Raw genomic sequence first — 12,301 nt, 5'->3', positions numbered from 1 at the left:
GATGCCCGTCCCGAGGTCTTTGCCCCCAAACAATTAATATTGAAAAAAAAAAAAAGAAATTGAAAAAAAAAGCCAAAAACCGAAAAAAGAAACCCTAAAAAAATGCCTCTCAACGGTCATAGAAATTAAAGCCTTTCTTTATGCAGGACCCGCTTTCTTGACAAGGGTTTTTTTAAGGGGGGGTGGGGATGGTGGGGGAGGATGCCGTGCAGTACTGTATACTGCATCTTTACCCATCCATATGGAAGTAAATTTCTTCTTGAATTTGGTTTAATTTAATTAATTTAATTTTATGTTTAATCTTTTATGTTTTATGTTTTATGTTTTATCTTTTTATCTTTTTATCTTTTTTATCTTTTATTTTGTTTTATCTATCCCCATGCTATTAGGCATCATGACATCCACTCTCCAAAGCAAACTACTCTTATATCTGGTCGAGCCTCCATCTATATTTTCCTAATTCCTTACTTGAATATCTATATCTCATCCATCACACTCCAATCTCTGTCACACAGTCGAAATTTTATCTGCACTGGTTATACTTCCCTCTCGCCATCGCAGCCAATTCCACAAACCCCCCGATGGGATCGAAATGTGCAACTTTTTCAAAAACTTTTACATATATTCCACTTGCTCCAATCCCGCCGCCCATTTCCTCCGCACCGAAATGGAGGGAACAAAAGACAATAGCACTTGCAACGACAGCCCACACGACCGCTTCATTGTGGTAGTGGGTAAATGTGTACTTTGCTCGTCTGCTCGATAATTACCTACCTTTTTTTGACCTTTTTTCCCCCGATACTTTGGTACCCCCGGGTACTCAAAGCAAAATTTTCACATCTGAAACTCGGTCAAGGGCACTTTCTAAAGTTACCCCATCCCGCTTTCTCCTATCTGTGATTCTTGGCGTGGACGACTCCATCCAGGAACTATTCGGGGAGAGCTCCACCGAGAAACGCGGCTCTCTGAAAAACATTTCAACCATTTTTACGTGACTATGATCGACAAATTTCTAAAATTCTGCTTCTTATTTGAATTTGTGGGGCAAACCGTGACCAGGCCATTTAAACTTTACTTTGTGACGCGTTTTCCGATACTTCGGATTATTGGCTGCTTTGTCTTAATGTTTATTGGCTTTGCAAGCGTTTTTATTTGATGTTTTCCAGTCTCATTGTATTATTTATTTTTTGGTTCTTATTGTCTCTTCTAGCGTCTGGTACCTTGTTTGGGCGTTTGGTGGTTTACATATATGAGACTTAGACGAGTGAACCTTCTGACTTCTTGGCCTCTCAATTCCGAGATTTTGCCCTAGGGTTCACTTCAAAGCCCTGGATCTATCTGTTTTGGTTCATCTTGTTATAACCTGGGAGTTCTTTGTTTCTCAAGGACGAGGTAAAAAAAATTATATATATATATATATATATGTTGTACAATTACTCACCTGGTTTTCGACATAGTTCCAAAATCACATGCTTGTAGAATGCTCATGCACATGGAATGGATATGATTTCTTCGACTTCGCTGACTGGTTCTCAACAACGTTCGGACCCAACTTTTTGCAGATAGGCAATCCAATCCATTCAGTCTAGCTCCTCAAGGGCCACATGCGCAACGTGGTTGTTGTCTGCCATCACATCCCGCCATGCCTGGGCCAGGGGGAAAAGGGGGGGTTGCCCCGACACAGTGCGGAAAGAAAACCGCCCCAGAATGGAAATAAAAATACCATGTGACAACAAACAAGTAAGAGATATTTGTGAGAGATATTTAGGAGCCTATGTCCCACAATGAGGCATCGAATGCAGGACTCATGTAGGTCCTGCAGTAGGGTCATCACCTACGGAATGTCTCCTTGTGCGGCTTCGGCTGGTTGGATGCTCTCCCCGATCAAGTCCGTGCTTTTTTATGATAGGACGCACAGAGATATGGAGGACTGGAATCCTTTTTTTTTGTCATCTGTTGAGGAGGACTACAGGGTATAATTCATGGAACTATGAATTCCCAACACAGAGCGAAGACCACGCAATCTCTGCTCCGGGGTCGCCGATTGAAGAAGTAGAGATTGGATATAGTGCACACCCCTCCCCTTGCAAGGAATAGAGTCTCGTTCTAGCTATTTGAGTTCTGTGCCCAAGTTAACTTACTCTTTTCATCTACGCGTCAATTTTACCTTACCCTTTACCCGGGAACTTCCCCGTTATATTTCCCCTTGGAATTATACAAGTCCACGGATGCCACGTGTAACTTCTGCAAGGGACTTAGGGACGGCAACGGTCAAATATAAAATAGAGGGGTTAAAATTTATGCAATAAACTAGACTGTAAGCCCCGAGGAATCCATTGGCTCCTTCTCCTGGGAAATACATCCATGGATACATGAGAAGTTTGGGCTTTGGTACCCGAAGAACCCGAGGTAGTGGATCCACGGCTGATAGATGGCCTTCCGAAACAGCCCTAGAATCCCTAGAATATTGGAGGGACCGGCGGCCCACGCGCCCGTATAGCTGAATCAGCGGAGTAGCGACGGAAGGCCCCATTAGGATATATGGTTCCATGGGTCTCTCGCGAGTATTTGAAACACTAATTCCCTCTACAATCCACAATGGTACGGTTTGGATTCATCAGGGTACACCGTGAATATGTAGAAGTGTGCTCAGTCCGTTTCACATACATACGCATACAATATATGTTATATTTCCCGATATCTCTTTTTTTTTATTTACGCTAGTTCGAGGATTTTCCGGAAATGAACCGATTATTAGAGTTTCTTTTTCTTTTTTTCCCTCCCGTTTTTTCCACGCTAAGACTGCGCGTTCCTCCATCTGGACTGTGTTTAATATAATGCTAGGCCATTGCGTTGCTCTATATATATTAATTATTTCGCTTGGCTTTCGTCAATTATCACGGAAAGTAGCTTAGCCGTTGGTTGTGAATGAGCTTGTGTGCCGTGTCGGGCGCTTATTGGAAACTATATCGCAGAACCCGTTCAATAATAGGCCGTGATATTGATATCACGGTACATATCGGGATGAGTACAGCGTCCGTCCTTCATACACTTACCGAAAGCCTATGCCACTCTGAAGATTATGGAAACCATGCCGACGGCTGAATCGGGCAAGTGGCACGGACAATGATCTATGGAAGTTAGGTTGAGGTGGTTTGTATACAATGCACTTCCTATTTATTTTACTTTTTTTGTCGAGGGTATTTTTCTGGTTACCGTGCCTATGATGATTTATACCATGGCTCTCTCTCTCTAATTACAAATTGAAGGTATGTTGCACATGGTAACTACATAGACTAATGTCTAGACTGTCATGTTCAAACCTTGGAAGCCTTTTTTGCTGAGCTAATGTGGCTTGTTCTTTTCACATGTTAATAAATACTAAACATCAACTGATTACCATAGCTTAATAGTTGAACGACCGTGGCGCGGATAAGTACGGACGAGGAACTTCATAGCCATGATTGTGATACTGGCGACACATCTATCATTTCCACAATTGAGCCACCGACAGGGGTCTCATCCTTTTAAGGCGAAAATTGCGCATCTAGACCTATATGGCTCAGTGACCTCTAGAAACCCTGACCTGTTATAATACTCTACCTGGACATCAATATCCAGTTGGAATATTATAACAGGTTGTGCACACTTGTTCCTACTTCATTTGTTCTCGGTTTACCGGATATGACGACGAACTCAGTTGGGCTGGAAACCATGCGATTCGTTGATATAACGGGTCATGTGTTATCGCTGAGTATTTTTAATTGGAGCGTTTCTTTTCAACGAAACAATCATTTCCTCCGGTAGGGGTTGTTGATCTTGTAGTTTTCCCTCCTATAATCGTGTCGTTTTCTTCAATGAGACTCCTAGGTCTCGGCAAGCGAAATTTAACAAGAGGATACCCTCGAAGGGTCAAGTGGGTACCTCATGTACAGTAGGTAACCTTGGAACAACCTTGGAATTGGCGATTGGTTACTGAAAAGCCGACGTCTTTAGCCTATGTATCTAAGTAATCCCCACCGAGGCCGGTTCCTAATTCACATGCCACGTGTTTTCCCTGACTCCATGGACAAGAGAGCTGCGGATATCAACTTTGTTAGGTAATATCAACCCCAGAAATTCAAAAAGCATGGCTAAGTCTAACAACAGACATGATATAGCTAAAATATATATATACGTATAAAATATATATATATATCGTCAGCGGCATTGACAACGGTTTGTGCAAATCGTATTTTAGCGTGGAGAGCCGAAGCCACAACCGGTTACATACCCACCACTCCTAGGAGGCTCGTGCCCGACATACGTAACCTCGAGATCGTTAATATAGTTAATTGAACAAATGGATTTGTCGGTAGTGGGGGGAAATCCCGGCACTTTTACCAATCTAAACTAGCTGAAACGTCTTGTTTCAGGTTTTGCCGCTGCCGGACCGGAATATTACTGATCAATTATCTCGTTTAGAATGGAGATGAGCCCGTCTGCAACGTTATATACTACTATGTATGTATCCGTGCATCACACATAAAAGCCAGGAGGTAATCTGCAGTCTGTAGATCATTACACTATATCAAAGCTGATCGACATCATGCATGTTGTATACACATTGCGAACTTCGACCTCAGTTTCGCCCCACATTTCACGTTCGTGTCTATCCCTCTGATGATGAACGGTTTGAACAAGTCCACTGCATACATATATGTATGTAGGTACCTAAGACTGAGAGAATATATAAAAAAAGGCTACAGAGGAATGGTTCCTATTTGACAGGCTTTCTAAGCAGCCAATCATGTTGTTACGGATATAATTATCTATGTTTTATTAGGTTGTCTCCTATACCCATCCACTGAGTCAAATTTAATATAGAAAGAGATCCCATGACCAAGGTAAATTTCGGGATGCCATTGCTCGGAAATGAACGCCGAGCCGTTAGCCTTCACAACCCGACGATCTGCTCCCTTTCCCCGAGTTCGCTCCGCGAGAGTGGAGCTCGGCTTCACTTTCATGCAGGGGGTTTAAGGTGTGAGTGGGAATGTCATGTGGTTTATGTGTTAGCGTGGGCGAACAAGTTTCTAAGCTTAGCGGCCGCCGGGATAACCTGCAGATGACCCGCTTAGAGATGAGACTTGTATTACTTCTTCTTTGCTAAACCACGGTAAATGAATAGAGAGTAAAGCTGCACTGTGGAGAATGTATGTGGCTGGACTATAGGTCGCAAGGTCACAGGGCGTACTACATCGTAAGTTGCATAAATACTCCGACGCTGTAGATCATCATGGATACCGAGGTACAATATAGGTCTAAAGGCCGTAGAAGCATAAGACGGATTTTCTATGCATAACTAGGGATTTATGACAACATTAAAATAAACAAGCTAATATCAGTACATAAATATGGTATGATAGACAATAGACAATAGACAATATCCCCACCTTGGATATCATAGAGCAAGAGCACAAATAAAATAAAATTCCAACCTGCATACAAACAGCCCAAACAATCCACCCTTTACCCAATGCCGAGCCCCTAGAAACGTACCTCAGGCCGAATAGCAAGCTTCTTCTGCACAAATGGCGGAGGAAGAGGACTGTACCTCGGGCAAGGCTTCCGCGGGACTTTTCCTTTTGAGGAAAATGGCAAACTCGGTAGGTCACCAAGATGTAAACTAAAAATTGATGATGCTCTCTTCCGATCAAATATTTGACTTTTGCGTTTCCCTGATTTAGAGCTTAGTGTTGAGGCGGAGGGGGTTGGTGTATGGCCTGGTGTATGCTGTGGCAAGCAGGAGACTGTTATCAGACTGCGAAGATGGTAGAATGTTTCTTCTTCTTCTTCTTCTTCTTCTTCTTCTTCTTCTTCTTCTGGTTGTCCTAGTTTAGGTTTGGGTGCTGCCGATTGGGGCTCTGCTATAGGAGAAGTAGTCGATGATGGGGCGCTGTTGCTTGATGTGCTTCTTACGGTAGCTGCAAGAATGGCTAACTGATTGACGATCTGGTCTGTTTCGTCGTGATATGATGTGGTAGTCATGATCATATCAGGCATATGTGGTCCGCTCTCTTGGAATTTAAGCTCTTGGGGCGTAGTTGAGGAAGTGGAAGATTTCTCCGTGTCTGATCTTCGTCGTCGGGTCCATAGCTTTCGTAGCAGAAGGAGAAACATGGTAATGATCAAAGCAATGCGCACTGAAGGGAAGCCAGCTCATCGAGTGCCTAGGTATGCCCTAGAAGGAGTACGCACAGCTCAAACAAATAGCCAAGATAATGAATTTATCTGAGTTAATCAAAAGCGCCGTCCTGAATCCTTTACTGGAGATCCAATGTTCATCAAACTTAAGGATCCTTTCCAAATTTAAGATATATATATGTCCTCGATCCGCGCACAAGCCTTGACACAACGAAGGGATTTCCAACAAGCAAGAGTCCGACCAGTCCGTGCAATGTCGAAACCAGACTGGATCTGAAACACCATCCAGAATCCGGGATGATCAGATATTTCCCTGGAAACCAGGCCGTTAGGACTTCGGCATATTAACATAAATATGACTGGATGAGCTTAAAAGGTGGATTCAGAGACTACTGCCCCTTTAGTCTAGGTGCAGCAACATAAACAGATCAACATGCAAGTATCCTAGCCGTAGGGAATGATCCGATTGAAGGGTTGATGGATCATTCCCCGGGTTAGATCGTTGCAAACGGATGAATTAGTGTGGATGTGTATCCTGCAGATCCCTATGGCACCACATTGCCGCAAATATTAGATTCGATTATTCGATTAGATTCGAGCTATCTTGCCCCGTTTGTGGATTGGGAGATTGGTGGGCCGGATTGTTGGGGCTGGTTTACAACGGGACCGGAGTTAGGATTACCAGGAAATATTTAGTTCGTTGCTAGACATGTGAAACCCTTAAATTAAAGGACACCGGTTCGTCTTTGTTCGAATCTCATTGCGGACGGATCCATGAGCATACTGCTAATTCGGCTATGAGCCAAAACCATAATATGACGCAAGCATCCAAGCCAAGTCATAAAAGCAAAAGCAACAGGATCATTCCTTCCTCGGATCCCGGACCATGCAGTACAACTACCAACAATCAAAGTCAGCAACAGCCCAAACGAATCCCAGCCTCGGGACCAAACAATATAAAACAGGTACAATGTACATACCATGCAAGCATCCACCCCATCCCGACACTCCATCTCCTTACTCATGTGAAAGCCCATGCGCTCATAGATCGCCACATTGGGCACACTCTTCGAGCTCTCGAGATAACACTTGACCCCCTCATTATCTGCCTTTTTCGTAACAGCCTCAAACAACAACTTCCCAATACCCTTCCCCTGAGCATCAGGGCTAACAGCAACGATATTACAGAAATAGTACCCGCGAGGATCATCCCAGATAGCAGCCTGCGCCTCGGCCTGCCGCTGTTTCCAGATCCAGTACCTGTTCGTGCGTAGCCCGCCGCGGCCAAAGTAGCGGATATTATTGAGCATCTGGTTGAAAGATAGGGTCCATGATTGGAACCAGGAGTACCAGCTCTCTGGTTGCGTGGGCGGGTGGGGCGCTAGCCAGCAGGAGACGCCGAGGATTGGGGTTGGGGTTAGTGGGGTGCTGTGGGATTTGGAGTCGGGGTCTTGGGTTTCTTTTGCGACGTGGAATAGTGCATTCTTAATTCCCCAATGGCAACGTGCTGCGAGGGAATCATAGTTTCTTTGCTTGTTGAACTATATGTGGAGTTATCTCTCAGGAGACGTAACTACCGGTCAAGTTGACCGCGTCACGGGAGAGATGTATGTTAGTCTGGTGAGCAAGAGAAGATGGGGAGCCTTGTTTCTTTTTCTGGTAGTTGTTTCTCAACATGCAACGTACCTTGGATGAATCAAAGACCCACTTGAAATACGGATCGTCTGCAAATGCCTGCTGAATCACTTCAATAGCACCGGGGATATCTGCCTCAGTAAGAGGTACGACCTCAACAGCCATAATAAAAGCTTGCGGAGTCTATGTCGGGGTAAATCTTCAGGTACAAGGATCAGATATCGCAACAACAACAAGCCACCCTACGCTCCGCTATGTCGGAGACTTGGAGAATGTAGTTGTTGAGGATGGATCAAAGCTGCTTTTTGCTCACTAAAAGTAGTCAGAATTGTTCTTTGTTTAGCTTTGGTCCGTCTATAGCACATATGCTAACTCACCTATGCCACTAAGCGTGACCCAATCGGCGTAGTCTGTCTCGAAAGTCACGAAGTACGCTAAGGGACCTTGTAGGACCTAGCTCTGTAGTCCTTCGGAGTGACGATTTGGGACAGGCACTTCAAGCAATTGAAGGGGAGAAAGAAAAAGAGCCGTAACAGTTCGAGAACCAAACGACTTTGGGGATGTGGGGAGAGCTAAACCCGGGAAGGCAGTTGGATGCGTTCCAACCTCCAACCTTGGTTGCTTATCGCTGACACATCAATTCTTATCTCCACCTGGGCAGGACCAGCCCTGGAGGTGTTTAGGATACTACATATGTACTCAGTAACTACGGAGTAGTTGTAGGGTATTTCTGCATGGTTCTGATACTTGATGATCATAGTTCAGTCTACTAAATGTATCCATATAAGATATCCGAGTAAATGACCCATTTCGCCTTTTGTCCCCGACGTAGGAAAAACGAAGTCCAATATCAACCACCAAAAAGTACAGCCGGTCCTGCATTAATCATAAACAAAGTGCTGTAGAACGGAAATAAGGTAATTCCAAATACAACCCAAAAGAGAAGAAAAAGAATAAGAAGAAATAGAGATAGAGCCAGACCCAGATTTAAAGGACAGAAAGTATCGCCGAAAAACAGGTGCCCGACACCAACCGATATGAACAAGAGCGTAAATTCATGATTCAGACCTCGTAACAGCTGTCTTTTTTTTTTTTCAAAAAAAATCAAGGAGGGGGCGGTATTACTGGAAATAGTCCTCGATTCGCACCCATTCCCGAGGCACGTCCATGCTGCGGTTGACGCGTCCACCAGGCGTGAGGGGTACATCAACGCGACCACGACCGCGGTCATCGTCCTCGTTCTCTTCGTAGAACGATAAACGGGAGAAGTAATCCTCGAGAACGGCCTCTCGGTCGTCTCCGACAATGGTATTATATTCTGGGGGTGGGGTGACAAGCGGTGGCGCGGGAGGGACGTCCTCGAAAGCGGGGGGCGCGTAGGACGGCGCACGGAGCAGATGCATTGGACGAGGTGGAGTGGGTGTGTTGCGGTCGTTTGGTGGTGTTGCGAGGTGTGCTTGTGGGGGGCGGGCGAGACCGCCGGAGTCGTTTGTGAAGCTGCGGGAGAAGGTGTGGCCAGTTGAGCCGCGGCGGGCCACGGGTCCCAGTGCAGGGTTGCTGTCTTCACGATCGGACGTCGCTGGGGCTATTATCTGCTCTCGGGGTGCGAGGGGTGCGCCGGGACATCCGCATTCGAATTCTTGGGCTGGGGGGAGGGGTTCTTCGGCTGGGGTTGTGTAGGCGGGTAGGTAGATATTGGCCTGGGTGGCCTTGCAGGAGAGGATGTGGAATGGCGAGTCAATGGATATTTCAAAGTGTCTTCGTTTCGTCGGGTCTCTTTCATCAACCTTGGATAGACGAAGGACAATCTGCGTGGATCGGTTAGTATCATTACGTCAAGAAAGAGGGTAGATGTTTGACATACTTTGATCCAGTGGTTGATCTGAATGTTCTCGTATGTGGTATCGAAATGCAGCCGCTGACCCTCATCCCGGCCCTTCATTTCGTGGCAACTTGGCAGTTGCACGTTGAATTCCATCTCAGTTGGACCGACACCAGAATCATTGGACAGATTTCCTAGCAGATTCGTCCGATTCCGATCCACAATCTCCTGTCCCCTTGCGGCGGCAGCGCGGTGGTCCCAGTCGATGCCGCCGCCTGCGGTGACACGCATGGAGCTGCCGGGATACGTGCTCACACTGGACGAGTCTGCTCGTTTTTCGAAAAGCAACACCTTCTTCGCTGGTTGCAACCTGTGCACGCTCTTATCCGCTGTCCAATGCTGGATATTCTCCGTCACAAAGACCTTGATTCGGTGGCACTCTACTTTCGCTAGAGGGGTCAACTTGAAGGCAATCGGTATCTGCGATCCCAGCGGGAAGGACTTCCCCGATATGACGATGTCGTAGTGAAGCTGGTCTTCCCAGTTCCGTGAAATCGCAATGGGCTCAACTTGCTCCAATGAACCCTCAGCAGGGGTACGAATCACGGGGACTTCCATGGCGCCTAGGAGATTGGGTCGGAATGCGCCTGACCGTTCCACCATTGCTTCTAGGTCGTATTTCACAGACCCCAAATCTGTTTTGATCGTCTCTGGTAACGATCCATCAATTGGGAACTCGAAGCTGTATAAATAATCGCCTACGGGGAACATGCGGTAATTTCGCTGGGGCTGGGGTTGGGAAGTCGGGGGTTCATTCTTGCTGAAGCTGCGCGAATGCCCGCGGTTGGATTGCAGTGAAAGACGTTTAGCTTCTCGGGAGGTTGGTACGGCGAGTGTGGCGGAAGAATTGCGATTGGAGAATAGTTCTCGAGTTGTCATCGTCACTCCCTCCTTTCCCGGCACGGATGATATCGGTTTGGCGTGCTGGTAGTAATGCGCGCCATAGTCATTCTGCATAAGCGCAGTGTCACCGTGATTGAAATAAACCACACCGTGTGTGACGAGATCCTTCTTGTCATGGAAATGGATCTTCTTGGGGGGGATACCTGAACAATGTCAGCTCTTGTGGAAGTATAATGTCATGCAGCAGATTCATACCATCTGGCCAATCGGTCTGGGCATGGCCGCGGAAGCAGACAGAGATCTTCTTGATCTTGACACATTTGGTAATCTTCAAATGCATCTGTCCCCGCAGAATTGCGGACTTTTTACTGCTTGGGTCTTGCTGGTCATAGCCCTGCAAGTAAAGGACGGGTTCTGTGAGGGCAATACCGACGGAAATGCCACTCCCAGTGGCTACAATCTTCTCATTTCGCAATGGAGTAAATGGAATGGTAGAATCGGTAGTCACAGTATGATGTTCAGATACTGGGCGAGGCAGCACCTCGGTAGATGACGAATCCGATCGCATCTCGTCCTCCAAGTCAACCGATATCGGCGACAATATAATCTCCGAAACAGGTCGTACACCACGGGAAGGACGTTGTAAAGGCGCCTGAATTCCAGAGGACCGCAAGCGAAGGAATCGCTTTGCGTTTTCACGTGGACCCGCCAGCTTTTTGAAGATTGAGTCCCGATGACTCCGTTTAGGGTTCTGATTTTCGATACACACTGTGTGGCGACGAGCCGACCGTGTAATGAGATTGGAAATTGATACTCCTAGGGACGGAGGCCCTGTGAACTCCGAGTGCGGGGTGGGGTTGCTAGAGGCCGACCGCGAAGATAACTGCGCCGGCAGAGGGAGAATATTAGCACCCATCATCATATTAGACTGTTCTGCTGAGCATCCCGGAGATGTTCCCAAATTGTGTATATCCCTTAGATATGCCTATGTCGCCAAATTGGGGAAAGACAAGGATGGTCTTCTAACAAGAAAAGGAATACAGAGTGCAGGGAATGTGTAGGACAGACTCAACATACCTTCGATCTTTAATGTTGTGAGACGATGTTTTCTTTTTTTTTTTTTTTTTTGATCCCTTGACTCTCTCACGCAAGGAGACTGATCTTTGTAGGAAGATGGAATTCTCGGGGGTGCTTGACTTCATAAGCAGTCCTCCACTCTGATCATCTTGCAGATCTCTATTTCGACGTATAGGATTGGCTGCTAGGCTCGGAATTGTGGTCCCTTTTCCCTTTTTCCTTTTTTTCCTTGATCTCTATTATTTGTGACTCCGCTGGCAAGGCGTAATGTGGCGTCGCAGGTGATTAAAAAGATCCGTGAATATAGTTAAGAAGGCGAGCTACTTAAACTAAAAGGAACACTGACCCACGGAAAAGAAAGAAAAAAAGAACATAAAAAGCAAAAAAAGCAAAAAAAAGGAAGAAAAAAAAGGTGTCAACTCGATGACAACACCATTGAGAAAGCCGGGGGAAGAGAGAGGAGCCCTGGGGGGTTCTCATATCCGGCGATCCGGGCCATACGTCTCTACCATCTTATGGTTTACGGGTTTGGCTCGGCATTTCTCTAATATTTGTGGAGAAACATTCCACTAGGGTCTAGAGTTTTCAAAGCCTCGGATCTCACGGGCCTATACAAACGGCTTCACGGCTTCACGGCATAGGGCAGTGCTAACGCCCAGCTCTTGAGTATCTTGGCCTTCC

General features: G+C 46.1%; 3 protein-coding genes across 3 annotated transcripts; all 3 read right to left on the bottom strand.

Annotated features, from left to right (window-relative positions):
• Positions 1-5,526: 5,526 nt before the first annotated feature.
• N7455_002014 (uncharacterized protein) lies at positions 5,527-6,159 on the bottom strand (the record flags this gene model as incomplete). The annotated part of the gene is made up of 1 exon (XM_065604202.1): positions 5,527-6,159. The coding sequence occupies one exon, from the start codon at positions 6,157-6,159 to the stop codon at positions 5,527-5,529; it is 633 nt and encodes a 210-aa protein (XP_065462693.1).
• An 885-nt stretch (positions 6,160-7,044) lies between these two features.
• Positions 7,045-7,983, bottom strand: N7455_002013 (GNAT family N-acetyltransferase; the record flags this gene model as incomplete). The annotated part of the gene is made up of 3 exons (XM_065604201.1): positions 7,045-7,080; positions 7,164-7,724; positions 7,870-7,983. 3 exons carry the CDS (start codon positions 7,981-7,983, stop codon positions 7,045-7,047), a joined length of 711 nt encoding a protein of 236 aa, XP_065462692.1.
• A 956-nt stretch (positions 7,984-8,939) lies between these two features.
• Positions 8,940-11,465, bottom strand: N7455_002012 (arrestin C-terminal domain-containing protein; the record flags this gene model as incomplete). Its single annotated transcript, XM_040951206.2, has 3 exons — positions 8,940-9,626; positions 9,683-10,746; positions 10,799-11,465. The coding sequence occupies 3 exons, from the start codon at positions 11,463-11,465 to the stop codon at positions 8,940-8,942; spliced, it is 2,418 nt and encodes an 805-aa protein (XP_040817729.2).
• Positions 11,466-12,301: the final 836 nt, after the last annotated feature.

This window comes from Penicillium solitum, assembly GCF_028829755.1.
Source record: "Penicillium solitum strain IBT 25940 chromosome Unknown utg000001l_segment0_segment0, whole genome shotgun sequence".
Taxonomy (NCBI): domain Eukaryota; kingdom Fungi; phylum Ascomycota; class Eurotiomycetes; order Eurotiales; family Aspergillaceae; genus Penicillium; species Penicillium solitum.
The sequence above is the reverse complement of the archived record's forward strand: the minus strand, read 5'-3'. Positions and strand labels throughout refer to the sequence as shown.